Source organism: Chlamydotis macqueenii, chromosome 15 (assembly GCF_036417535.1).
Source record: "Chlamydotis macqueenii isolate bChlMac1 chromosome 15, bChlMac1.mat, whole genome shotgun sequence".
In the NCBI taxonomy this organism is placed as follows: domain Eukaryota; kingdom Metazoa; phylum Chordata; class Aves; order Otidiformes; family Otididae; genus Chlamydotis; species Chlamydotis macqueenii.
In genome coordinates, this window is record NC_141570.1 from 13,330,123 (window position 1) to 13,357,174 (window position 27,052).

At 57.9% G+C, this 27,052-nt stretch overlaps 3 protein-coding genes across 3 annotated transcripts; 1 reads left to right on the forward strand and 2 right to left on the reverse strand.

Annotated features, from left to right (window-relative positions):
- Positions 1–1,022: 1,022 nt before the first annotated feature.
- NME3 (NME/NM23 nucleoside diphosphate kinase 3) lies at positions 1,023–3,350 on the reverse strand. The gene is made up of 5 exons (XM_086760289.1): positions 3,217–3,350; positions 2,997–3,127; positions 2,464–2,565; positions 2,035–2,147; positions 1,023–1,346 (listed from the first exon to the last, which is right to left on the reverse strand). The coding sequence occupies exons 1-5, from the start codon at positions 3,260–3,262 to the stop codon at positions 1,229–1,231; spliced, it is 510 nt and encodes a 169-aa protein (XP_086616415.1). The 5' UTR covers positions 3,263–3,350; the 3' UTR covers positions 1,023–1,228.
- Positions 3,351–7,308: 3,958 nt separating this feature from the next.
- Positions 7,309–10,212, forward strand: LOC104487324 (structure-specific endonuclease subunit EME2-like). The gene is given in 6 exon segments (XM_086759338.1): positions 7,309–7,374; positions 8,110–8,227; positions 8,524–8,527; positions 8,632–8,778; positions 10,000–10,039; positions 10,042–10,212. Coding segments are annotated over 6 exon segments (546 nt in total).
- Positions 10,213–13,093: 2,881 nt separating this feature from the next.
- SPSB3 (splA/ryanodine receptor domain and SOCS box containing 3) lies at positions 13,094–26,689 on the reverse strand. The gene is made up of 7 exons (XM_086760214.1): positions 26,674–26,689; positions 25,085–25,233; positions 23,706–23,883; positions 22,822–23,009; positions 14,970–15,072; positions 14,383–14,508; positions 13,094–14,108 (listed from the first exon to the last, which is right to left on the reverse strand). Exons 2-7 carry the CDS (start codon positions 25,211–25,213, stop codon positions 13,768–13,770), a joined length of 1,065 nt encoding a protein of 354 aa, XP_086616340.1. The 5' UTR covers positions 25,214–25,233; positions 26,674–26,689; the 3' UTR covers positions 13,094–13,767.
- Positions 26,690–27,052: the final 363 nt, after the last annotated feature.

Consider the following 27,052-nt stretch of genomic DNA (forward strand, 5'->3'; position numbering starts at 1 on the left):
TTTGGGAAGAGCAAGTGCCAGTTTCTCCACCTGGGATGGGGTAATCTGGTTATACGTACAAACTGGGGGAGGAGAGGCTGGAGAGCAGCCCCATGGAAGAAATCTGGGGGTTTGGGTTGATGAAATTGAATATGAGTTAACAGCATAGCCTGCAGCCGTGTGCTGGGTGCATCAAGCACAGCATCGCTAGCCGGTCAAGGGAGGTGAGCGTCCCGCTCTGCGCCGCACTGGTGTGGCCCTGCCTCAAGTACTGTGTGCAGTTTTGGGCACCTGAATACCAGAAGGACATCAAACTGTGAGAGTGCGTGCAGAGGAGGGTGACCGAGGTGGTGTAGTCTTGAGGGCAAGACTTCTGAGGAGCAGCTGAGGTCACTTGGCTTGTTCAGCTTGGAGAAGAGGAGGCTGGGGTAGAAGGAGTGGTCTGCACCCATCAGACTACACCCTCCTCAGGGAGAGCAGCGGAGGGGAGCTGTGGATCACCCCTCTCGGTGACCAGCGACAGGACACAGGGAATGGAATGACGCTGCATCAGGGGAAGCACGGATCGAACATCAGGAAAGAGTTCCTCACCAAGAGGGCGGTCAGTCACTGGGACAGGCTCCCGGGGAAGCGCGGGATGCACAGCCTGGGATGTGTTACCACGATCTGATTAACTCGGCACGTGTAATTCTGGACCGAGTCTGCCAGGCCTCCTGTTCTGTACAGGCAGCAAGTGGGAGTTCTGGGAACAGCACAATCTCTCACTATTTGGAGTTGTAAAGAGCCGCCTGCAGAAGGCACCCGAGGAAACCACGGTCACGCTCCTGTGTCACTGCTGGCCCCTCCCTCAGCCCCACCACCCCCAGGTCCCGTGGGGAGCGGGGCCAGTTCACTCCCTGCCCCCTAGAGAGCTGCACTCGTTCCCCAGCAGCTGCCAAGGATCACCTTCCTTCGATAAATCATCTTGAGCTACTTGGCATTTAAGAGGCTGCAGGAAACAGAACAACACCAACTACTTACTACGGCAGAGAGAGGGAAAAAAAAAAAAAAAGAAATAGCTGTTATTGCAGGGAGCTGAAGAGCAGGGTTACACACACAGGCCGGCTCCCAGGGCCCCTCCCGCCCCCACGCAGAACAGAAACCCGCGAGGCCGCGGCAGGATCCGCAGCCAGCCCAAGCGGCTGCGATGAAATGGACGGAAGCGCCCCGCGCTCTGTCAGGAAGACGTTCTTCCCTCGGGCTGCTCTTCTCACGCGTAGATCCAGTGCTCGGCCGTGTCCTCCCAGCAAGTCAGCTCCTCCGGGCGAAACCAGAGGGAGATCTCCTGCTGGGCGCTCTCAACCGAGTCGCTGCCGTGTATCACGTTCCTGTGGGGAAGAAGAAAGGGATCTTCTTATGATGAGGAAGTATTTTTTTTTTTTTGCTACAGGAGCTGCAAATGGCTGTTTATCTGGGGTTTGCCTTGGTTTTGTGTTAAAAATTCACATTTTGCCTCTAGATTCCCCCCATTCCGTCAAAGTAGGTCCAGTTTTGGTATCAGACACCACGAACGGAAACCTAACCCAGGAGAGCTCGATAAAAGCAGCATCTGCCACAAGCCAGGCTGCAGCCACCCGAGGTCACAGCCGGTGGATCTTCACGAGCCTTAGCACATCTGGAGCTCCTGCTCGGCGTTTGTTACAGACTCAGGTGCCCAGTGGAGCTAGAGCAGCTCTGCAGGTGTCCTGCTCCCCCAGGAGAAGGCCGAGAGGTCTCGTCTCCTCCCCTCCTCCTCCTCACAGCCCGACAGTCCTGATTCCCCGGAGCAAAGATAAGCAAACCCCGCCTGCTTTCAACAGAGAAGGCCTCAGGAGGCAGGAAAGACCCAAAGCCAGGCTCTTCTCTTCTGGCAAAGCCAGCCCCCAGAGGCAGGAATCAGCTCCTCCTGCCAGGGCTGCTCTGATCCGAGTACAGAAGGGAGAAGGTCTGCTCCGCAGGTGCAGGCTCGCAAGGCCTGGGCAGGCCTTGCACAGGAACGCCTGGACGGGACGCACAGGGAGAAGCCAAAGCTCTCACTTGCTGACTTCAACGCAGAAGTCTCCTCGGATGGTGCCAGGCCTGGAATCGGCTGGGTTAGTCTCCCCAATCATGGTGCGAACTGTCTTGACCACATCCAGGCCCTGCCAGACCTACACGACAGCAAAACAAGAGTCGGCTTTCACCACAGCAGGTCCTGCTGTCCTCCGAATTCCCCACCTGATCCACCTGGGTGAGAGACAGGAAAGGGTCTCTGTAAATAGCCTTCAAAAGTTGATATTGGAGGACAAGCAGAATTGCTTGTGGGGTTTAATTTACCGCAGAAAAGCCCTCTGTGGCTCAGTACGGCTTCAAGAGGCCCTCTGAAGAGGGAGGCCACCTTGTTTCCATCGTACCGTGAGCTGATGCCGCTTACACTTTGCACTTACTTTCCATTCCGTGGTTCCAGAGAACCCGGCCAGCACTCACCATGGCCACCACGGGCCCAGAGCTCATGTACTTCACCAGCCGGCTGTAGAAGGGACGGTCACGAAGGGCGACGTAGTGCTCCTTCAGCAGCTCCTCCGAGGCCTGAGCACAAAGGGCACGCAAAGCTTAGGCTGCTCCGCGCCGGATTCGGGCAAGGTCTGCGCCCGAGAGATGGAGTTCGGGCTGGAGAGAGACCTGCTCCCGCGCAGATGCTCGCTTCCGGGCCGTTTGGCTTTAATTTGCCAAACACAGGGAGGGGAGAAGTTTTTAAGCCAGAGGAGCAACAACAGCCAGCGGAACGAGGATGCAGCGGGGGGCAGGCACACTCCCCACCGCAGAAATTCCCTGTCCCGTGAGGGTCCGGACCCCCCTGTCCCGTGAGGGTCCGGTACCCAAATGGCAGCAGCAGGCCGCACAGACCATCCCACCCGCCCCCCCCCCCCAGCCCCGGCAGGTACCGCAGAGCCGGGGCCTTGCTCCAGCCCGGCCCCCCGCCCACCCGCAGGGGTCCCGCACCGCACCGCGCCGCTCACCCGCAGCAGCTTCAGCCCCACCAGCTGCAGGCCCTTCCTCTCGAACCGCCGGACGATCTCCCCGACCAGGTGCCGCTGCACGCCGTCCGGTTTGATGGCCACGAAGGTTCGCTCGCCGGCCCCGCCGCAGCCTGCACGGAGAGGGGCGGAGGGATCAGCGCGGGGAACGAGCCCGAGCCGGCCCCGCGGCCGCGGGGACAGGGGGGGTCCGGTCCCGCACCGCTGTGGAAGAGGCCGGCGAAGACACCCAGCACCAGGCAGATCATGGCGGCGCCGCTCTTAAAGGGGCCGCGCCCCGCCCCTCGTACCGCAGCGGAACGATCGTGTTGGGGCTGCGGAGCGGCGGGGCCGAGGGGGAGGGCGCCGTTTCCATGGCAACGGGCGGGGCCTGCACAGCCTCTTGGCTCCCTCCCCTCTGTCGTGACAGTCGCGACATGGGGAACCGCGGTTAGGGTGCAGCGGGCCGCTGCTGTGGTCCCCACGCGGAATGGTTTGGGTGGAAAGGGAGCGTTAAAAGCCCACCCAGTCCAACCCCCCTGCCAGGAGCAGGGACATCTCCAACCAGATCAGGTTGCTCAGAGCCCCGGCCAACCTGGCCTGGAATGTTTCCAGGGATGGGGCATCCACCGCCTCGCTGGGCAACGTGGGACAGTGCCTCACCACCCTCAGTGTGAAAAATTTCTTCCTATGTCCAGTCTGAATCTCCCATCTTTCAGTTTAAAACCATCACCCCTTGTCCTGTCACAGCAGGCCCTGCTGAAGAGTCTCTCCCCACCTTTCCCACCAGCCCCCTTTAGGCACTGGGAGCCGCTCTCAGATCTCCCCGGAGCCTCCTCTTCTCCAGGCTGAACAGCCCCAGCTCTCTCAGCCTGGCCTCCCAGCAGAGCTGCTCCAGCCCTCCCATCATCTGCGTGGCCTCCTCTGGACCCTCTCCAACAGCTCCACGTCCTTCTGATGTTGGGGGCTCCAGAGCTGGACGCAGCGCTGCAGGGGGGTCTCCCCAGAGCGGAGCAGAGGGGCAGAATCCCCTCCCTCGCCCTGCTGCCCACGCTGCTGGGGGTGCAGCCCAGGGTGCCGTTGGTTTCTGGGCTGTGAGCGCACGTTGCCGGCTCACGTTGAGCTTCTCGCCCACCAGCACTCCCAAGTCCTTCTCCTCAGGGCTGCTCTCCATCCCTTCTCCCCCAGCCTGGATTTGTGCTGGGATTGCCATGACCCACGTGCAGGACCTTGCCCTTGGCCTGGCTGAACTCCATGAGGTTGGCACAGGCCCACCTCTCCAGCCTGTCCAGGTCCCTCTGGATGGATCCCTCCCCTCCAGCGTGTCGACGGCACCACACAGCTCGGTGTCATCGGCGAACTTGCTGAGGGTGCACTGCATCCCACTGTCACCATGTCACCAACAAAGATGTTGAACAGGGATGGGCCCAATACCAGCCCCTGAGGAACACTGCGCGTCACTGGTCTCCACCTGGACATTGAGCCGTGAAGAGATAACACCTGCAGTCCTGAGCTTGATCGCCTGCTTGGGCCGGGCAGTTTTAGCCCCACTGTCTGGTTCTGGTTCAGCTCCGGGATAAGCCCTTGGAGATACCAGTGCCTGAAATACGTTCTCCAGGAGCCTCACAGAGGGCTGCGTCTGCTTCCAGAGCTGCTGTGCCTGGTCAGGGAGGACATTTGGGGCATCAGGACCTCTCAGGTCACGCCATGGAGCTTTGATGGCAGAAAATGCAGTGGCTTATTCTGCAGCGCTGGCCACCAGCGTGTCTCTGGGATCCTGGCTCTTTCCAGGCTGGCGTTTGCCTCTGGCACGGTGGTTCTTTGCCCCGAGAAGACTGTCCCTGTTTGCTCCAGCACAGTCCTGTTTTCTTTATTATTCTGCCAGTAGAAAAGTTTTTGTAGGAGAAATTCTGTCATCTGTTCTGTTGTGGAAGGTGCTGTGAAGTCGCGGGGGCAGGCAGCGCTTGGGAGGCGGTGGCGGTTCTGGGTGTGTATTTTTGTGGCCTTTCTCCAGGCGAAGGATCCCGTTTGAGCGTGGTGGGGCAGGCTGCCTGGTGCAATGCACAGCCCGCCAGAGAAAACGCCGTGTGATTTTCACGTTAAAAACCACCGTGGCGATTATATCAGCACCCACAGAGCCCTCAGAGATTCTCTCTGTCCCTGTCACATTCCCCTCTGCCCCGGTGACAATCAGTCTAGTCCTTGCTCATCTCTTTCCTCTCTCTCATTCCTGCTTAGGTTTCAACCCTGCTCCTGCCTTCCCAGCCCTCCCCTCCACCCCAGAGCCTTTTCTCCTCCTTTTCCCGGGTGCCGGCAGGAGAGCAGGCGGCACGGAGGATCGCTCTGCCTGCAGCACCCGGCCCTGCACCCCGAGGTCCGTCCTGCCCCGGGGAGCAGCTTGGGGCTGGGCCGGGCTGTCCCGCTGGCAAAACTCCCTCGTAAAACAAGGTGTTGGTATTTTTAACGTGGGCAAGCGGCACACTGTTAACTCTCCTCTTGCATTCTTAGAAACAGCTGTGCTGTTTTGTTGAAACACCTCAAATAATCTCAGTCTAGAGCAGGTACCTGTCCAGACTCTTGGTGGGACAAGGTTAGACAGCCGTAGGAAAGGTTCCCAATGGATGGCATCGCTCGCGCGCGGGGGCTCCCCGGTGACACCCGCCTGCGTGTCCAGCCTGGCTGCTGGAGCGGCAGCGTGCTCGGGAGTGACGGGGACGGGGCTGAAGCAAGCGTCGAGGGAGACGTGTCAGGGCTGCGCACGGGCGGTGAAACTCGGCTTCCCAGCTACGAATTGTTCAGGCTGTTGGCTCATCTCAGGTTTCTTTCACAGAGAGAAAAACTTCAAAAATAGTGACGTTTCTACAAATTTAATAAAATTTATTCTTGGGGGAACAGAAGAGCCAGCCTTGGAAGTTTGCCTTTAGGAACCTAGCATGTGCCAGCTGATTTTTACAGTCACTGTGGCAAATTGCCTCTCACTGTCCGGGTGCTTGGCCAGAGTGGAGGACAATTTTTGAGGTGCCTGCAGAGATGGTCAATGGTGAAGTCAGTAACTCAGTTAGCAACCCAGCCAGCAAGCACACGCGCTGTAGGAAACCAGGCTTCCTGTGCTTGCAGAATTCCTTGATTTCCACTTGCATTTTTGTTGATTAATGCTGATGAGAGACCTCTTTTTCTCACCTCAGGATTGTTCTGTCCTCCTCCACAGGTCTCCTCAAAGATCCTGGCGCAGACGCTTGGGTGAAGGTTTTAAGTTCCCTGGACTGTATTCTTTCGAGCCTCAGGGAATTCCCTGCAGCGTAACCTGGAGGAGAAACGTGCCAAGCACTCTGTCCACTCCAGTGAGTCCTTCTCATCTTCTCCATACGCGTAAGCTGGCAACCGATGTGTTGTGACTCAGCTCTCTAGGCCAGGCATCTGAGGCATCAGGCTCAGAAACACTGATTACTGGTGACCAGTTAGCTTGGGGAATGGAGCTGGGTGTGATTCTCACGCGGATTATTCCAAAGCCAATGTCTTTTAAATGTTTACGTCTCATTGCTTCAGGCAGGCACGCACTCAGGGTGAGCCCGGGGAACCTGTAGTAAGCGAGGACGAGACCGCCACGGGTCATCAATAACAGAGGTTTCGCTTGGGTGCGTTTCCAGCCCGGATGCTGCGTGTGGCGTGCTGCCACCGGCAGCGGCTGCGCATCTGGGAGAGGCTGGGCAAATTTGCTGCAGGGCCCCTCATTTGGAAAGCCCAGCGACTGCTGCTCGCTGGGAACCTGAAAGGACAGGCACTTCTGGTACCAAATACGGTTCCCACTTCAGTTTGGGTTGGAAGGCTCCGTGTCAAACAGTATCCGCGTGGCGGTGGAGGCTGAGGTGGGCTGCTCCTGTGCTCGCCCCCGCTGCAGGAACTTCAGGCGGAGGCAGAACTCTTGTTTCTGTGTTGCTGGATAAAACATTGCAGATGCTGCGGTCGTATAACAAACTGCAGATAACGTTGGTGCAGATGACACCGTAACAGCGTGTGCAGTGCAGACAAAGCCATTCTGTGGCCTTTCATCTTGGTAGCAACTCCTGCGGTCGTGGCTGCCTTCCTCGCCAGGCTGGTTTTGCACCTTCAGTGATCTGCTTGTCTGGGGAGAGCTTGCACCTCCCAGTTCAGCCGTGGCCTTTCACCAGCGCAGTGTTGCTGTAGCCTCGCAAGTGTTAGTGCCTCTTACAGCACGGGCCCTGCACAGGAGAAGACTTGCTGCCTGCTTTCATGCTGGACCTCTGCTTGTGCCGGAAATGATTTAATCTTCTTTAGGATGGCCCCGTGGTGAAGAATGAAGAAGAAGGAGAGGTTGGTAGAGCCGAAGGATTTTCTCAAGAGCCTCTTCTCCCTAACCCAGGTGATACAGCTCTCCAAGCCACACCTGCGCAAAGCGCTCGACAGCAGAGTCTCTGTGCGAAGTGAACACGAAGGGGAGGGAGGGTTCACTCAAAACTGCCTGTGCTCCACCTGCAAGGAAGCTGTGTTACAGAGGGCGGTGGTTTGAAAGAAGAGAACTCGTGGGAGAAGCCATATCTGAGTGGAGCAGGAGGCCTTTAGGGATGGCACCTGCCTTTAACCCTGGGAGAGAACGCTGCTCTCCTCAGCGGGGAGCTGGGCAGCCACACCTGCCTTTCCTTGCGTTTAGCTTTTCCATTCTCATGGAGTCCATAAAAGATTTGCTTGAAAGGAACGTTCACAGCACACAGCCCCTGGAAACGCATTCTGAGGCAGGGAAATTTGCATCAGCTCTCATTTGTGTGCAGTCCTGCAACGTTTTATTTATACCTGCGTGGGCAGCCTGTGCTGAGAAGTTCCCAGTCCATCCCGCCCATCCAAGACCAGAGAATGACAGGCTAGAGCAGGCAGCGTCTGGGAGGAGACCCATGCTAACGCCCTGGGGAAACGCGAGCCAGAAGAAGCAGCGGGACTCTGGCAGATGCGGTGGGTGCCCACAGGCAAGGTGCTCGGCAGCAGTCTGAGGCTGGCTCCTGCCCGTTCCCACTTGGAAGGCCCCACTGTCCTGCCGGAGACGGGGAGGGGTGTTTCCGAGAGGAAGGCTGCTACAGACTTGGGTGTGATTGTCTTGCTTCAGGGTTTTGTCAACGCCCCGTCAGCGAGTCAGCCTGACCTGAACCAGGTGTTGCCCTGGGCTGGCCTGGAGGGCTCCTCCACCAAAACCTGCAGCCTGGTCATCCTTGGGCTGGACGCCTGCGGTACGTGCCGGTCGAGCAGCGGTGCCGGGGAAGCTCACAGCTCAGTACTTCCCAGGGAGAGCTCCTGTCTCGCCACCTCCTGGGATCTTTCTCACTTAAGCCTGTGCGGATAAATTTTGCCAAGTGTTACGTATAAAAAAAAAATCAGCCATGGCCTGGTGAGTTTTGTCACCAGGGGAACCGAGTGGCTCTCACCCTGCTTTCGTACCTCCCCTTCTCTCCCTCGCAGGGGAACCACCACCGGCGGGCAGGTGGCTTGGAGCAAACTCAACACCTTTGTCTCCAGCTTCAAGACAGGTTGGGAGGTGGCAGATGTGGGTGGGTGAAGTCTGGCCTTTTCCTCTGCGTCAGACAGCAGCCCTGAGGTGCGAACGCGTAAAGCTTGTGCGTCTCGCTTGTAGGTGTAACCAGGAGCGGGGCAGGCGGCAGGCGCTGAGCCCTGGAAGGCAGAGTCCCAGCTCCCAGCCTGGCCCAGAGCTGGCTGCGACTGAGGAGGAGATACTGGAAGTAAAACTTCTCACAGTCCCTGAATTTTTATGTTCTTTGGGGTTGGGCTGTGTGGAAAAGGCTCCCACTGGGGAGCTCTGGTGTGTAAGGAATGCTTTGCCAGGGGAGGTGGTGGCCGGCTCGAATCAGGTCACATCTGCGTGTGTCCTCCATCACCCTCGCCGGCGATGGCATCGAAGAGGGACTGCAGACTTTGAGACACAGTTTGGAGCCTCTTCTTCTTAAGACCTGGTTCAGATCTGATCTAGTCTCCCCAGTCCCACCAAGAGCTGCCCAGTTCGCTGTGGAAGGAGCTGTTGGTTCTCGCTCCGTGTCCCACAGGAGAGCAGCAGTGTTCCTTGCGATGCCACAGCAGCCGTAAATGAGGTCAAACACCATCTCAACCCTCACTTGATATCCCTTGAACTAAATTCCGGAGTACACCCCAGCAGGGTTATGACTCCGGCTTACTGGGAGCTCAGAGGGATGAGCAGGATTTACCGCGGCGCTGTGTAAACAGGGCTAATGCAGGCAGCCCAGCTCCATCCTGCTGAGGGACACGTCCCACCCTGTGCTTTCCTCGCTGGGTGCCTTTGGTGGCCAGGGCTGACACCGGCGTTACTGGCTGAGGGTCGAGGAGGGTGAGGGCCTCGGGCCATCCTGGCCCACCCCAGCCTATCTTTGTCCTGTTGGTGGGCGCGTTACGTGTTCCACCTCTGTCGCTTCTCCTCCAGGCACTGGTAGTGCTGAGCTGTGGGGTAACATCGAAGAGATGTTCCTAGAGACATGGCAGGAATTCAGACAGCGCATCTCTGCAAAATGCCCGTACAAGTGAGTCATGTCGTTGGACTCAGCCACGTCCCAAGCCCAGAGCTTTGGGAAACCTCAGTGGAAGTGACAGGAACATTCATCTATGCTGCCAGCCTGGCCTTGGTGCCATCAGCCTAAGGGCCTGGACCAGATGTGTCTCAGGATCATTTTCAGCCTCTGTGCTGATGAAAATCCTCTGTTCTCATGGTGAACGCAGTGGCGACTCAGCGTGAGGGAAGGAGAGAAAACGACAGCCTCAGGAAAACCTTTTCACCGAGGTGCTCCGGAGCTTTCCAGGGAAGGAGAAAAAATTATGAGAGGAAAAAAAATATTAGTCCTGGGCAGAAAGAGGTTTTAGAAGGAAGCCCACTGCTTAGTGGCAGGGGAAGGCGGCAGTGTGTGGGGGCTGCAGGCCTGTGCTCGGCATACGCAGCCACCCCCGGTCTCGCGCTCGGTGGTCTCTCTTTCTCCAGGAGGCAGCTGGAGTCGCGGGAGTCGCCTTTCTGCACTGCCAGGGCTGGGCTGGCGCGGTGCGAGAGGGGAAGGATGGCACAGGACTCTGGCAGGCGTGGAAGAGACAGCTCCAGCAGTTTCACGGGCAGCCCTGCACCACAGCAGCTAGAGCAGAATCCCTCCCCAAGCCGCCCGTGGCAGGGGAGCCCTCAAACTCCCCCGGCTCCTGTTAAAAGCCGGGAGGATGAGGGCAGGGAGGGGTGCCCGCACTTCCTCGCTCAAAGGGCTTTGTTAGTGCAGCAAACAAGCCCCGAGTGTGAAATCAGCTCCCCAGAAAGGCAGGGCTTGTCTCCAGAGCTGTGTGAACCATAGCTGTTTCAGCAGTAGCCGCTTGCCCCTCCTGCTAGCCCTTCCAGGCCTCTCCCTGCCTTGCTCTCACCGCACGGCACCCGCTCACAGCGCCTCTGCATTTTGCTTGCCCGTACATTTGGTTGCCCACCCCAGGCAGCGCAGCCGAGGGTCTGTTGGATGCATCCCGCTGCCCGCGTCCAACACGGTCTGTCTGTCAGCTTTGCTCGGTTTTGTTCGAAACGGGTGATGTCTCAGGGGGCTGCCCCGACAGCCTACGGACTGCGAGGGATTTCCACAGGACACCGGAGCTCTCCTGCTGTCACCCCACGCTTTCCCTGCTCTTCTGATCCTTCAGGGAGCTGAATTAGCTGACGGAATTCTCCCTCTCCCTACTCCCTTTGGCCTTCTGCTGCTTCCTGAGCTAGACAGCGTGGTGTTGGGGGAGCAGGAGTAGACTGGGATGCTGTCTGACCCTTCCGACAGCAGCGTCGCCAATTTATGAGACACATTCTTATCAGCAAGTGCTCGTTTTTAATCACATAAACTCTTTCTGTTAGACCAGGAACTGGGACAGAAATTTAACAAAAAAAAGTCTCACATAGTCAAATACTCTCCTCTCCTCTTTCTTCCCCTGGAGCTTTGATCTCTGTCCCTGGCACAGCCTCTTCAGAAGAAGTGGCTTTACAGCTCTCTCCTTGTACGCTGGAGGGGCAACGCACAATTCTGAGTGCGTGTGAGGTCTGTTTGCAAGTGACAGATCTTGTTTCTGAGCTTTATTCCCGGATGCTGGTACGTCTGGATGAGGGCTGAGTCGCGGACTCTCACCATAAGAGAGCCCTTCGGTGAGACCGGACCTGTTACCGCAGGTCCTGCGTGGGGCTTCTTTGCACAGGCGGGTGCTGCTGGAGTTACTTCAGAAAACGTTCGCCAGCTGTCAAAACCAGCTGGCCAGAGAGGAACCACGTCCTTGGGGCAGCACGGAGCTCAGGGCAGGGCAGGGGAGTTTGTTGACTGAACTCCCCATGTGAGAAAATGCCAGAAAACTCCACACAAAAGGGTGCGTTAGGGTGGGATTCTCTTTTCCCAGAGCAAGTGTTCCAGTTTTTACTCGGAAACAGCCGCAGCCAGGACAGCAGGGGTCAGGGGACCCTCCCACCCCGTGTGCCAGCGGTTTTGGTATTGCTAACCGGGGCTTCCACGATGACATAGAAACCCCTGAACCTCCTCTCCTGCACCGCAGCTCGCTGGCTCAAAGCAAAGCCAACCAGTGCTGCAGAAGTGGGAGGGCACCCTCCGAACAAAGTTCCTCCTTGCCAGGGATTCTTCTGCCTCCATCTGCTAATACTCGAATTAATTCCTGGGGAGGAGCAATCCAGCAAGGCTGATTTTTCCTGGCTGCAGCACGGATGCAGATGGATTGACAGAGAGCCTGTCCTACTTTGTTACGGTTCGCCTTGAAAGCCTGTCACCGGAGAAGCGAGAGCCATCTTCGCTTAAAGATCTGTGATGTGGGAAGGGGAGGCACGGGGCGGTGGGGCTCGGCGGGGAATGAATGCACGTGGTGCAGAAAGCTTTACCGGAGCCTTTGCAGGTCTGTAACAGGAGCGGGGAAAAGGCAGCGGCTGGAGCTTTGTGTTCCCAGTGACCGTGCTGGGTGGAAAGCAGGCAGAGGACAGGCTGAAAGCCATTTCCTGACCTATTTATTTATAGAATCGTAGAACGGTTTGGGTTGGAAGGGACCTTCAAAGCCCATCCAGTCCAACTCCCCTGCCAGGAGCAGGGACATCTCCAACCAGATCAGGTTGCTCAGAGCCCCGGCCAACCTGGCCTGGAATGTTTCCAGGGATGGGGCATCCACCACTTCTCTGGGCAACCTGGGACAGTGCTCCACCACCCTCAGCCCTCTTCCACTTTCCAGCACCCTCTGCGCCTGGCTGATGGCACCAGCCCAGACCTCAATCACCCACAACTGCGCTGCTCATCAGAGGAGAGTTCAGAGACCGGTAAAGCCCCAGGAGCAGAAGCCACGGGCTGACCGCAGGCCCTGTGGAAAGCCGTCAGGACGACTGGAGTGGCGTTGGCATCCAGCCCTGCAGCAGGGGCAGACCCCGTCTGGTTCTGCAGCCAAGCCGCCACGCACTCGTGCTGCTGTGCTCTCTGCCACAGCCCCTCTGTCGGCTCTCGCTTCGGTATCGCGGGATATAAACAGGAGAGAGCAGCGCTGCCGAAACCTGGCTGCTGAACTGGTCTGCAAGGAGCAGCTGAAGCACTTTCCCCTTCTCCTTTCTCATCCAAAATCTGAGGGCAGCTCGAACGCAGCAGGGCAGGCGGACTCTAACCCAGCACTTCCCTCGGCGTGACTGAGACGTCTTGGCGAGGGGCTGCTCTGGGCACGGATGCCGCACTGGTCCTCAGCTCTGGGAGGGGGGTCCGGGGTTGCTTGTCCCAGTGTCACCTACCAGGGGACGGGCGCTATAAAACCCCGCAGCCTCCCTTCCAGCGCGCAGCCGCAGGCCTCAGTCCGGCTCCGCTCAAGATCCATCCCAGCCCGACTGCTGCTCCAGCGAGAAGCGCGAGAGCCCTGCCCAGGGCAGAGGCAGGGCCATCTCCTCTGCCTTCACCTCCTCTAGAGGTGTGTGTGTGTGTGTGACACACAAATGTCACATTTAAAACGTCCCCTCTAGGCTGGCAGCTGCACTAGCGTGACCATTTTTGACAAGTGCCTTCACTTTCCTGCCTTCAAGAGCCCCAAGAAGACCAAAAGACAGTTTCTACTTTTATTATTACAGTTTAATACAGTCTTTGACAGAGGAGAAGTAGCAGGAGCCGACATGCAAAGCAAGTAAAGTAACCAGGGGCGCGAGAAAGATCACTAGCAGCTCAACTTGCGTTAAGTAACCGCTCTTTCACCACAGCGACGCAGACGCAGCTCCAGGGGCCCGTTTCCCTGCGCGCTGCCGCTCGGTCGTGCCCCGCAGCGTGAGGAGCTTACCGCAGATACCAAACCAATGCACAACAGTGAGAAGCAGGGGGCTGGGCTTCGATTTTCTCAAGGAGGAGTCAAATCAGTTACGTGACTAAAGTCTAAGTACGCTTTGGAACCGGGAGGCCACCTTAGGTCTTGTCTCTGCTGACGGTGAAGAGGGATCCTTCAGGAAGAGGTGATGGTTTTGACAGCAAGTCAGGAGATGAGGCCAGGTTTTCGGCTGCGGTTTACCTGTTTCACACAGCTGGGACCCCTCAGAGTCAACAGGTCTCTTGGACGCAGGTGAAGGATGTTTAGGCTAAAGATTTCCAAAAGCGTAAAAGAAATGGTTGCAAATGAGTAGAAATGGATGTCCCCGTGAAGAAAGAGGTGCATCAGGCCTGGCCGGCCCTCGCAGAGGGCACAACAAAACCCCACCCGACTGCCTCACAACAGTCCCTCCGCAGAGACGTTACGTCCTCCTGCACCGCTTCCTTTGGCAGGCCTCTGCGTCGGAGCCACAGGAGCTCTCTGAGTCGCTTCCCGAGGAGGAGGAAGGCTTTGAGGTGCTATAGTTCATGCTCAAGACCCACCCCAGTTTGTTGTGTAGCACCTGCTTGAGTCCCGGTGGCAACGGCAGCACCTCCAGCGTGTCCACGTAGCCGGGCAGGAGCTGGCGCAGGCGGTAGCAGCAGAGGTACTGCAGGGACGTGCAGCTGGTGCAGGAGCGGATCACCTTCATGCTGCTCTTGGCCGCCGTCGAGCACACCATGGGGTAAAACTTCTTGTTCTGCAGCTTGGTGGCTGCAACCCCTGCCAGGGGACAGCATTGGGGAGGTTTCGCATTAGTTTTGGCGAGGCAATCTCACTCCTCCCAGCTACCCTGACCCTGTGGACTACAGAGCTGTTGGAAAACAGCCTCTTGAAATCCCAATCTATTAAACCACAAATGTAACCTTCCTCCTCCTCCCTTCACCCCTTGGTCTGCTGCTTTGCCAGCGTTTTCTCCCGAGTTCAGCCCAAGCTGTGCTGCTCCCCGCTCCCGGTCCCTCTGCCCGCAGGCCGCGGTGGCCACCCTCGCTCTTACCTATGCACTTGCGGTTTTTGAAGAAGGTGAGCGTTCCGTGCCACGTGTCCAAGTGCACCCCGATGATGGAGCCTTGGCCAAACCTCGACGAGAAGTTTGTTTTGTCTCCCTTGTGATGCAGTAGTCCTTGAGGAAAAAAAAAAAAAAAAAAGGATTCAGTGGAAAGCCTGCACTCCACGAATTCATCCCAACTCCCGCACTGCAAGTTCCCGCTGCCACAGCCTCTCTCTGTGCCTAAAAGTCCTCTGCTGCCTGATCCCTGCTCCACCATCCCCCAGTGGGTGACAAAAAGGGGAAATTTGAGGTTTTACGCAAGCAGTGGCACTGGAACCCCCAGTGACGTGCAGCCGGCAGTCCAGGCACCCTGGGGGTCACACACTGGTTCTAAGGGGTCTGCAAAACACAGGCGACGTGAGACGCTGCGAGAGCTGCAGGCAGCTGCTCTGGTTGTTGCCTCACAGGCCTGGTGGTGTTTTTGGCCTCAACCCCGCTCATATCATTTCGTTCTCAACCCCTTAGGACAACGCTCCTGCCCGCTGATGCGCTTCCAGCCGTCCCGCCCCCCGCCACAGCCCTGCCCGCGTTACCTGTGTAGGAGAGCCCCCAGCTGTCCTCGTCCTTGCCCAGCAGGCTGCAGAAGGTGTGGCGGTACTTGTCCAGATTCACGTCCGACGTCCCAATTCCCACCATCTGGAAGGCAAGGCCAGGAAGAAGAACACAAACTTAGCGTCTTTTTGAGCAATGAAACACAACTGAGACTCCACCTCCGGCTCTCCCCTCCTTTTCTTGGCACGGTCCAAAACACTCAGGGGATTTGGTGACACCAAGTCAGAGGTTTCAGGCTGGAGCTGAAGGCTCTCAGCTCCAATTTCCCTTCCTCAGCGAGAAGGCCCAGCTGAACTGCTGGTCATAGAATCACAGAACAGTTTGGGTTGGAAGAGATCTAAAATATCATCCAGTCCAATCCCTCTGCCCTGGGCAAGGACACCTTCCACCAGATCAGGTTGCTCAGAGCCCCGGCCAACCTGGCCTGGAATGTTTCCAGGGATGGGGCATCCACCGCCTCGCTGGGCAACCTGGGCCAGTGCTCCACCACCCTCAGTGTAAAAAATGTCTTCCTGATGTCCAGTCTGAATCTGCCTCCCTCTGTTTTAAACCCATGACCCCTCGTCCTGTCACACCAGGCCCTGCTGAAGAGTCTCTCCCCACCTTTCCCACCAGCCCCCTTTAGGCACTGGGAGCCGCTCTCAGGTCTCCCTGGAGCCTCCTCTTCTCCAGGCTGAACAGCCCCAGCTCTCTCAGCCTGGCCTCCCAGCAGAGCTGCTCCAGCCCTCCCATCATCTGCGTGGCCTCCTCTGGACCCTCTCCAACAGCTCCACGCCCTTCTGATGCTGGGGGCTCCAGAGCTGGACGCAGCGCTGCAGGGGGGTCTCACCAGAGCGGAGCAGAGGGGCAGAATCCCTTCCCTCGCCCTGCTGCCCACGCTGCTGGGGATGCAGTCCAGGATGTGATTGACTTTTGGGGCTGCAAGCACACGCTGCTGGGTCATATTCAATTTTTCATCCACCAACACCCCCAAGTCCACGACTTGGCCTTAGTGAAGCCATGTTGGCTGTCACCAGTCACCTCCTTATTCTCCAAGTGCTTCAGCATTTTGAGGAGGATCTGCTCCATGACCTTGCCAGGCACAGAGGTGGGACTGCCTGCCCTGCAGTTCCCCAGCTCTTCCTTTTTTTCCCCTTTTTAAAAATGGGGGTGATGTCACCCCTCTTCCAGCCAGTGGGAGCTTCACCAGACTGCCACAACTTTTCAAACATGACGGAGAGCAGCTCGGCAACTTCATCCGCCAGTTCCCTCAGGAGCCGCAGATGCATCTCATCGGGTCCCATGGACTTGTGCACCTTCACGTTCCTCAGATGTTCCCGAACCTGCTCTTCTCCTACGGTGGGTGTGAGAGCCGGTCAGAAGATCAGCATTGTCCCAACCTCGTCATCAAGGACACGGCCCCTCCAGTTGGACTGTGGATTTGACGTGGCCTAAAAATTAGGCTCACGACTTGCCGTGAGTTGCTGCGAGCAGTCTGCCTGAGACGCAGCTGCTGCTCCTGGGAACGGAACGTGATTGTTCCGGACAAGGCCGAGCCTGGCCTAATGGAACGTACATCATCCTTGAGACGCCGGACAGAGCGGTACGGAGCTGCCACGGCTCATCCCCGTTATCAGGGCTGGCAAAGATAACGGCGCAGCTGCCCTCGAGGAGGATGAATCACAGCGGCTGTCTCAAAAACAACGGTGAGAAAGTGCCCTGTAACTGAACTGTGCTCATGATAATGTCGTTAGAATACAAACCACGCCTCCATCCCAAAGGCCACCCGCCTCCGAGGCAAACCACGCCCTGGACACTCCCAGGGCCACCTGGGAGAGCTGGAGATGGATGATGAGCTCGGAGATGGGACAATGAGCTCCGAGAAAAGGCGGAGATCCCCAGAGTGAAGGAGGAGCGAGGTTTGCTACTGAGCATAAAAGGCTGACCCCTAAGAATTCTCCGCACCAAGGATCAACACTGAGCGCGGAGACCGGCGGGACGCTGCCCGGAGCTGGGAGCACAGGGACGCCGTGGACCCGCGGTGGTAGCTATAAGCCTTTTCTTATTTTTACTTCTCTTCCCTTTTCACTCCCTTTTATCTCTCGCGTGCCGCTTTACGGGCAAAACGATAAAGTCTGTGCTGTTTGATTGAAGCCAACCCCTCTGGCGTGTTCGCCGTCATTTTGCACTTGGAGATCTCAGGAAACGAACCAAGTGGAGCGTGACATTTATAAATCGGCGTCACGGCCAGGATCCTGAAAGACAGCGGGGTGCAGGCCGTGTGTGGCGTGTAACGGGTCCAGCCGCACCGAGCCCTGCATCCCTTGGGATGAGAGGGGTCTAGGCAGCAAGGGGGCCGATCCGAATTCCCCGCACACCTCAGGGACTCGAGCGGAGGTTTGGACTCTGACGGGAGTTATTAATCAGATCTCTCAGTGCAAAAGGGGGAGCTGGCCTCGCGTGGATGAGGGTGACTCGGGGAAGTGACGGGACAACGCGGAGAGATTGCGTTTGTAGGAACTAAGTTTGGCCTCCCCGTGGTAAATTTTGCTCCTTTCAGCCGTTCGGGGAAGAGAAGGGCGAGGCAGGGGAACCGCGAGTGTGGAAACTACGTTCAGCCTCTCCAAAGTGGGTTTGGTCGCTTAAGAATGGCAGAAAAGGTTGGAGATCAGCACCCTCTGTTTGTGAGGAATCGAGACTCGCTCTACGAGCTCTTGGCACAGCACGGCGCCCGGCCATCCCAGCCCGGGCAGGACTGGGCTCGGCATAACTGGGCAGATCTGCAGAGCGTAGTCCATCGAGTGACCTCCCTGCGGGAGGAGGCGAGGGTAAAATCTGGCAGAGGCAAAGCCATAGTTTGCGCGGTTCTGGGCGCAAGTCTGGTAGCGGCAGTGGAGGACCGCCTTCAGCGGCGAGAGCAGGAGCAACAGATTATCGAGTCGCTGCAGCGCTTGGTGGGGGCCCTTCAGGGGACGATATCTAACCTCCAAGAGCAGCTGGAGGAAGAAAAGGAAAAAAATCTTTTGCTAAAAGCTGTCTTGAGGGAAGAATGTTTAAAGAACTCAGAACCGTTGAGTGAGACGGATCTGAAGGCTGAGGAGAGCGGTGTTGGGCAGATGGGCCCGATGTACCCTCAGCAGGAATTAGAGGAGGCGAGGGGTCGCGGCGGGGCTCGCCCCCGGGTGAGAGCTTTGGTTAAAACGGAACGGGCGTATAGCGCCGCCGAGCTTGCCGAACTGAAGCGGGAGTACGGGCGCCTTGCCAAAGAATCCGAGACGGAGTACGTGTGGCGCGTATCCCTGAGCGGGGGGGACCACGCTCCGTTAAGTGAAAGGGAGGCTGAGGGATTTTGGGGGCCAGGAGTGTCTTTGACCACAGGGGATAACCGTGCCCCGTGGTCCCTGACTCAGCGGGCTGCCTATTGGGCTGGGTGGCTGAACCCTTTGGAGAGAGGGGATCCCCCGGCAATCACCGGCACAGTCGATCAGTTGGTAGAAAGCGTCCAAAAAGCGGCTTGTTTGCAAATGATGAAGGAGAGAAAGTTGACTCCTGGATGTGAGTCCCCGATGATGCTGCCGGTGGACCCCGAGAGCATGACTCCCCTGATAAGGGGACTTCCAGGGCCGCTTAAATCCATGGGGATTCTACTCCAAAAGACCATTGAGGCGTTCGGTCCCTTGGAAAGACTGGAGGGCTTTGTGAGAGGCCGTGGAAACACAACTGACACCCCCACAAACGCGTCACCCCCCGATCTCAGCCCGGCTCAGTCCCTGTCAGGTGATAAAGCAAAGGCGTGGACCTGGGGGGAGGTAGCACGGGAGCTGATAAATTACGGAAGAAAATACGGGCCAGTAAAACTCCCAGAGGACAGACCGAAAGGGACCCATCAGGGGGGAATTAGGGACTCGCCTCCCCCCGTCCGTCAATCCGGCCCTCGTCTGAAAACCGCGGGGGGAGGACAGCCCAGGACCCGGCAGCAGTGGTGGCTGCTGGGCGTTAGAAAGGGAGTTCCCAGGGACGTCATGGACGGCTTACCCCTGGAAAAGCTGAGCAAGGTGGTATCGAAATGGTCTAACCCCAAACGATACCCACCCAAAGGGAAAGAAAACTCACCCACCGCGCCCGCAGCCGCACCTTCGGGAGACACGGGCGACAGGAACAGTGGGATTTTTTCCCAGAAGCAGGAAAAGCAGACCGAATCGGCACCCAGGGGCTAACACCCTCGGTAACTAACCCTGCCGGTTGCACCCTCAACCGAGCATCTTCTCCTCTTCTCTCTTTCACAGGAATTCGGGACAAGCTGCACGCGGATGATGATTTGGAAACCTCAGTTCTAACAGTGACCAATCATTTAAGTGCCTTTATGGTTGGATTTATAATATTTTTCTGCATCTTACCACTAACCTGTAACCCAAAGAACGCAGAACCGCCGTGGTCCCAGGCTGGCGTTGGGCGTAACAGCCTTACGGGACGTTATCCCAACGATGGGCGTCCAAATTTAGCCACCGCAGTAACGCATGACGCCGGAGTGTACCACCCCCACGAGTGGGAACGGGACAAAAGGGAGTGGATTCCTGTCCTGACTGGAACCATTGGAAAAAAGATCCAAACACGATGCAGAAAAATAGATGGATCCACCGATGAAAAGGCTTCCTCGATTTTGATTTCCGGTAACTTTTTAGATCCAAATTTAACGACCAAAATTCAGTGTCTTACTACGGAGCGGGGATGTGCCAAACAAGATCCCAACGGCGGGTCGGCCGTGACACCCTAGTCCCGAGTCCAACAACGCTGAGATTACCAACTCCTGTCTTAACGAACAAGGAGATTGTTGGCATGACCTCACTCCGAGTAGACCTGGTGTGTAATTTTACGGCGGCACATGGTGATGACATCACAATAGGATGCAGACTGACTGCTGAATCCCTCATTGAACCCCGAACACAGCACTACCGTGTTACATAAAAGTCAAACCCAAGATTGTCAGCTAAATTTAAGCGCCGTACAGGATTTTCATGGGGTCATGTGTGGCAAAGATAACAGGAGATATGGGGGGGGACTCAGAACAAACGTTGCAACACCCACCACTGAACCAATTATTGCATTTTTGGAATTGGACCCAATGTAATCAGAAATACAGGCTCGCAACAGATGTTATTCAGTCTCTCACAGTCTCTCAAACAAGTCGAGGTGTCGATGTAAAACAACACTTTGGGAATTCAGCCAGCTTGCTCACCTTTCCTAAGAGCCTCTTAGGAGGGACGGACAACCTGGCTGCCAAAACGGACCCCTTCCGGGGAACGAACAAAGAGAGACCTCACTGGTCTTTTGGGAACAGGATTGGGAGTTCTAAATGGTACCGATGAGCAAATTGGCTACCACAGCTAACGACCAGACTAAACTGCAATGTCCTTTACGATCTTCCCTATTGGCTCTGGGAACTGACCGGCGGATGTTAGCAAATACACTACCAAAATGGGAGAAGGTGAATGAGAAGGACCACAAATTGGTGATAGATGCGCTCAGCGTGGTCCGAAACAACCTCTCCCTGGCTCTCAGTTGTATCCAGCCTCAGCTGCGGATGCAATCTTACCGCATCAACAATAAGAGAAGGTGAAGAAGGCACTTTCCCTACCGAAACTCAAAAAATAGCTTGGGACAGTGCCGACTTCAAAAGGAAATCCCAATCCTGGTGGTACCTGGTTAATTTTACCTTTAACCCCATCAACAGTGCGGCCACAGCTTCTGTGGTACCAACACCCAATGCTGTGGTGCGTACAACACACCCAACCATCGCGTTGGGACTGAACCACCACGGCACAGCACTCCGTCCTCTAGAGCACAGAGAACGGGCCTGGAAAACGGAGATGAGCGGCAAACTATTGACGCCGATGCATGCATTGTGCAGGAACAACAAGGATTCGTTTGCGAAAGCGACACCATCAGAGCCCAGGACATTTGTCTTGACAGCGAACAAAGCGTTTGCCATTTTGGGATTTGTCCTGACAAAAACCCTGGAACAATACTTGTGTATCTTGGTAAAGGCCGCTCGTGCCTGAGGACCGTTTGTGACTCCATATCCGTAGGTGACGTAGCTGTAGATGCTAGAAATCACTCAAATTTCTGTGTTTGTAATTTTACTCAGATCACCAGACGTGACTTTTCTTACTTAGCACCGCTCACCTCTCACAAACTCTTGCAATCCAATTAATGCTGATTCACCAGCTGCTCCCCGCACCAACGGGAACGAATCTCACTTTAGCAAAGAAATCATTACAGCACCAGGATTTAACCAAAATCCTGGGAAAGATCAGAGAAAAGGGACAGAAAACCTTAAGAACCCTCATCATGGTGCGGTAGAAATAGAGCGTGTGTCGGAAAGGATGCAGAACGTAAGTGGTGGGACACACTTTTCGGATGGTCACCTACTGCTACAGTCACTTGAACGAGTTGTGTCACGCCACCGTCGTTCTCTTAGGCCTGGTCTGAGTAAGTTTGGTTTTAGCAGCAATACTGTCTGTGAAAAAGTGGAAAACGGGGAATCGGTTGGCACATTTGACTTCTGTACTTGATGCACACAATCTGCTCAACGTTCCACCCAACGCAGATATTGTTAAACCTGCTGATGCAAGGCAGATTGCCTAGGAAATGGTGTAAAATGAGAGGATTTTGGTGCATGTTAAAGAAACAATTTAACCTTTTGCAAACCGTACGGTGATTGGTGATTATACCGCTGTTACTTTTCTCTCTCTCTCTTTTCTGCCTCCCTCTGAGAACTCTGCTACCACCACGCGGTCCTGGCGACAACGCTGAGCCACGGGGTGGTGTGAGAGCCGGTCAGAAGATCAGCATTGTCCCAACCTCGTCATCAAGGACACGGCCCCTCCGGTTGGACTGCGGATTTGACGCGGCCTAAAAGCCAGGCTCACGACTTGCCGTGAGTTGCTGCGAGCAGTCTGCCCGAGACGCAGCTGCTGCTCCCGGGAACGGAACGTGATTGTTCCGGACAAGGCTGAGCCTGGCCTAACGGAACGTACAACATCCCTGAGACGAGGAGCAGAGTGGTACAGAGGTGCCACGGCTCATCCCCGTTATCAGGGCTGGATGGACTGTCCGTCCCCTGTCACCAGGGAAGGACCGGAGCTGCTAAGAAAACAGTGCAGCTCTGTCAAGGAAGATGGATTGCAACTGCTGTCTCAGCATTGACGAAGAAATCGTGCACCTTAACTGAACTTTGCTCATGAATGTCGTTAGAATACAAACCACGCCTCCATCCCAAAGGCCACCCGCCTCCGAGGCAAACCACGCCCTGGACACTCCCCTCGAGGCGCACGCAACAGGGCCACCTGGGAGAGCTGGAGATGGATGATGAGCTCGGAGATGGGACAATGAGCTCCGAGAAAAGGCAGAGATCCCCAGAGTGAAGGAGGAGCGAGGTTTGCTACTGAGCATAAAAGGTCGACCCCTAACAACGAGACCCCAGAGAGCTCTCCCCACCAAGGATCGACATCAAGCGCGGAGACCGGCGGGACGCTGCCCAGAGCTGGGAGCACAGGGACGCCGTGGACCCGCGGTGGTAGCTATTATCCTTTTCCTATTTTTACTTCTCTTCCCTTTTCACTCCCTTTTATCTCTCACGTGCCGCTTTACGGGCGAAACAATAAAGTTTGTGCTGTTTGATTGAAACCAACCCGTCTGGCGTGTTCACTGTCATTTTGCACTTGGAGATGGCAGGAAGCGAACCATCACGAGTCCGAGTGGACCGTGACACGTGGACGGCTCCTCATTCTCCCAGTCCCTGTTCAAAGGACACCGCCATTTCTGGGTGCCCGTAAGCGACTCCGCCGCACGTACCATGTCTGTGCCGTAGACCGGAGAGGTCATCTTGATCTCCCAGAAGTGCTGCCCGTCCGCCAGCTCCTTGTTGCCCCGGATAGCAGCGGTGCCGCAGCTGTACTCCATGTGGAAGTTCACCTTGCGGTTGTCGCAGGTCAGCAGCGTGGCCGTCGACTTGTTCAGGTCATCCCACACCCAGTCGAAATCTGTTCGGGAGGCAGAGGGGACAAGGATGGGCAAAGGCCCTCAGGGAGCCATCCCGAGGCGAAGCACAGATGGGTATTTGTTTCGAAGGGAGGGTTATTTATTTAATTTTTCCTGTTTAAGAGGGTAAATCCTGAGCTGTGCAGGAGTTGCCTGAGGCCTGAACTATCCTGCAGCGTCTCACCGGGGCACCTCAGTGCTCCGAACCCGGAGCTGTCAGCATTAACCAGTTCCCATTTTGGCTAACGCGAGGCTCTGCAGACCCGAGTGGAGCCTCCTTCACTTCCTGCGCTTCTTGTGGGCTCGTAGCTCCGCTACGCCACGGGCTTTCCCAGCCAGCCCACCTCCCCCCTCTGCTCTGAGCCCGTGCCCTGCCAGCCGTACCAGCGACCAGCACCAAGACGCAGCTGTAACCACGAGGGCCGGTTTCACTCTTGGCCTTGGCCACATTTGAAAGCAGGTCCCCAGAGGTGAACTCCGACACGGTAACAAGTCCAGCACTTAGCTCCCCTTCAAACATCACAGGAGCTTGCAGTCTTCCCAGTCTATGTGGCCTTGAGACGCGCACAGAGGAGAGCCACACGCCGGGACGGAGGTAAGGGCCCCCGTGAAGGGGTGCAGCCTGTGCTGCCAGGCCCACACGGCACCCACCCCAAACCCCAGAGGACTTTGGGGTCGTTCCGGAGCCCCGTCCTTACACTCATCCTCCTCGCCGCACTGGCAGTCCTTGACGCGGTGCAGGGCGTGCAGGCTGGAGCAGTAGGGCGCTTCGCTCTGGTTCTCGCAGTTGCAGTAGGACTCTCCGGTCACAGGGATGGCGCTCGGGATGGAGGGCGAGAGGGAGGAGAACTCCGGCTCTGAATCCGAGTCGCTGTGCTGCCGGGGGAGAGCGGAGGAACGGTCACTACCCAACGCTCCCAGGCTCGGCAAGCTGGGCTGGCAGAGCCGTGGCGGGGAGGTCCCCGGCCCCACGGCAGAGCCGGCGGCGGCACGGCTGCATCAGGCCCGGCGCGCCACGCAGGGAGGCGAGGGGCTGTGCCGGTCCTGCTTTGGGGTCTGCCTGTGCTGCAGAGACCTCTCGGCAGCGGGCGCTGCGCGACACGGGTGTGTTTTGTGCCTTCCAGGGGCAAGGAGCCGTCGCAGCAGATAAGCAGCGCAACAGCCGAAGCCTTTAACAGACGCATTTTAAGCAAACTCCGCGCTAAAGCCACGCTTTTCAACGGGCAGGTTACAGATCCCCAGCGAGGCGTCACAAAAGCAGAGCACGCTGCCGAAAACCACCACTCTGGAGAGCCAGGGAGCTGAGGGAGGGGAGAGAGAGGCAAAAAAGATGAGGAGGAAAAGGGAGAGGAGGCCGGGCAGGGGAGAGGGGAACAGGTTAAGCAGCATGGCTGCGGCAGCCCCGCAGGGAACCTACGGAAGGGTTAAAAGGCTTTTCTTTACTTTCATGTGTGAACATAAAAACTTGATTTACTGTGTCCCCGCACTGGGAGCTGTAAGGGCCAAAGCCCCGTCTCGCTCCCTGCGTTACGGGAGGCCTGGTGCTATCTCACAGAGTCCCTTACCACAGGCCGCAGCGAGTTACTCTGGGTTTACACACTGTCAGGTGTAGTCGCTCATTATTCACCCCCGTGGCAGACTTTGTAAGCAGTACTTAAAGACAAAAATCCTTTACACTCTTGTTTTTGTAGCTCTGCAAGACAGCGGGACTTGAAATGGCCTGGGCTCACTTGGGCCCAGCCCTCCTCCTCTAGCCTTTTTAGTAAAAAGCTTGATTTCTGGCTTCCATTGGCCCTTCCCAACTACTGCTGTCTAGAATTCCAGCCGTTCCTGCTACTGCAGAAACACAAAACTACTCTGACCGTAGAGAAAAGGCTCGTCTTCTAGGAGCACAGTGCCTGCGTTTGGACACGGTGCTCTGGCACTGCTGGCTTTGAAGCTCCAGGAGAACTGAAGCTTGGGGACCTGGTCCGGTTTAAGCAGCGCCGGCTGCTCAGAGCTCAAGCAAGCGCCTGCTGTTGGGAGAGAGGAAGGTTTCCCCGCGTGTTGCTCCAGAGCCGCCCGAGCGCCAGCCTACCTGCCCGTCGGAGTCGTAGCCCCAGCCGCGCGCGCCGGTGGCCGAGGTGACCGCCCGGCTGTCCACCTCGCGCCGCACCCCGCTCAGGACGAAGTGCCAGGCCCTGCTGCTCCGCGTGCGTCGCGCCATGCTGTTCCGAGAGAGGTAAGCTGGGGGGGGGGCAAGGGGGAGGAGGTTACACGCAGCAGCCATGGCCCACTTCCACCCACCGCTCACTGGGCCTTTCCTCTGAAGAGCCTCCCCCAGAATAAGTTCCTCCCGCATCATGAGCCCCTGCAAACTCCAGCCTCTTTCTCCACACAGGGTCAACCTCTCCCCGAGCCCAGGCGTTGAACCGGCCCCCAGAAACACTCCAAGACGCAGCGGATCCAGCATCCGCCTCTCACCGCTGGCCCAGGGAGCGGCAGGACTGTCAGCCGCCGAGGCACTGGGTCACCCTGGGTCCCACGGGCTCCGGCCGTGCTGCTCGGCCGTCGGCACCGCCGCGGCCCCTGCGTGGCTGAGCCGCGGGTGTCTGGCTGCAGGGAAAGCTGTTTGTTTGCTCCAAACAACTGCCCACTGCTTTGGTCTCTGCGTTTGGCGTGGGGGAGAGACCACTTTCTTGCTTGCTGAAGAGAAACTGGCCTTTTCACGGATCTGCGCCAACTTGCCGCAAGGGCAGCAGAGGGAAGAGAAGCAGCTGTCTGCCTGCCGTCTCAAGCAGCACGATTTCCACGGGCTCCTTCCCTCCTCTCCGGCTGCCTCCCTGCCACAGCCAGCCGGTCTACCCGCGCTCGCTCCGGTGTGTCCCTGACGTGCAGCGGCTCAGCCCTAAACTCACGCGAGCCCCGCAAACGGGCAGGGGGTCGGCCCCGTCCCGGTGCCCGCCGTACGGCACCCGACCCCGCTCCTCCTGCGCCTCGGTGCCCGACGAGCCGGTAGCTCCTGGAAAAGCAGGACAGACCGAGCCACGGCCGGTTGTTCGGGTGGCCGTGGGTGCTCGCCCACCCAGGTCAGGGGGCTCTCGCCCCTGCCACGCGCAGCCGTGCTGGGAAAGCCCCTGGGAAGGGCGCCCAGGGCGGCACAGCACCCACCGCTCCCCGCCGCTGCTCCCCGCTTCGGCTCAAGCGCTGACCCCGACCGGCAGCTCGGGGAGCTGTCGCACGGCTGCCCCCGCCGCCGTGACCGCGCTCCGGGCCCTGGACGGAGCCCCCCAGCCCGGCCAGCCCCGCTCACCGGGGCAGCGCTTCCCCGGGCACCGGTCGGGGGGGGACGAGGGGGGGAAACCGGCGGCCCAAGGGGCTCCCCGAGGCCCAGCCCCGTCTCCCTGACGGCCCTCGGCCTGGCGTCAGGGGCAGGCGGCTCCGCCGGAGGGCGGGCACCGGAGCCCGGGCCCACCCGTTCCGCGCAGCTGAGGCGCGGCCGGACCGGGACGGGACGGGACGGGCCAGGCCGCTGAGCGTGGGCCAGGCCGCTGAGCGTGGGCCAGGCCGCGCCGCCCGGCCGGCCCGGCCCAAATCTCGGCCCTCAGCTCCCACCCGCGCCCCGGCCCCGGCCCCGGCCCCGAGCCCCCGTACCCGGCCCGGCCCCGCCGCCGCGCTCTGACCTACTTTCCCCTCCCGGGACATAAACAATCCTCTCTCATGCACCGCCCCTCAGGCTCCCATTGGCTACGCCTACGCTTCACCCTCTCGCCGTTGGCTGAGCGCCCCGCCGCTCACAGCTGAAGGAGTAGGGAAGGGGAGGTGGCTGAGGACAACCCAACGCTATTGGGTGCGTCGCGCGTCAATCCTCGGGGAGCCGCTGCATTGGGCGGCCGCTGAGGAGGGCGGGCGCGCGTCGCGGGGAGAAAACGCTAAGCCCATTGGTTGGCGGAGAGGGAGACGGAGGGTTGGATTGGCTGCGAAGCCTGGGGAGGGAGGGTTCCCGATGAAGGAGCAGCTTGCGATTGGAAGAAGCGCCTGCCAGTCCTCGAGGGCGGGGCTTTAA

Coding starts and splice junctions, on each gene's coding strand:
- NME3 (XM_086760289.1), bottom strand. CDS start 3,262: ATGATCTGCCTGGTGCTGGGTGTCTTCGCCGGCCTCTTCCACAGCG. Junction 2,148..2,463: donor CTGGGCCCGTGGTGGCCATG/GTGAGTGCTGGC, acceptor GCTGTCGTGTAG/GTCTGGCAGGGCCTGGATGT. Junction 1,347..2,034: donor TTCTGCGTTGAAGTCAGCAA/GTGAGAGCTTTG, acceptor TCTTCCCCACAG/GAACGTGATACACGGCAGCG.
- SPSB3 (XM_086760214.1), bottom strand. CDS start 25,213: ATGGCGCGACGCACGCGGAGCAGCAGGGCCTGGCACTTCGTCCTGAGC. Junction 23,010..23,705: donor GTGCGGCGAGGAGGATGAGT/GTAAGGACGGGG, acceptor CCTCCCGAACAG/ATTTCGACTGGGTGTGGGAT. Junction 15,073..22,821: donor CGGTCTACGGCACAGACATG/GTACGTGCGGCG, acceptor CTTGCCTTCCAG/ATGGTGGGAATTGGGACGTC.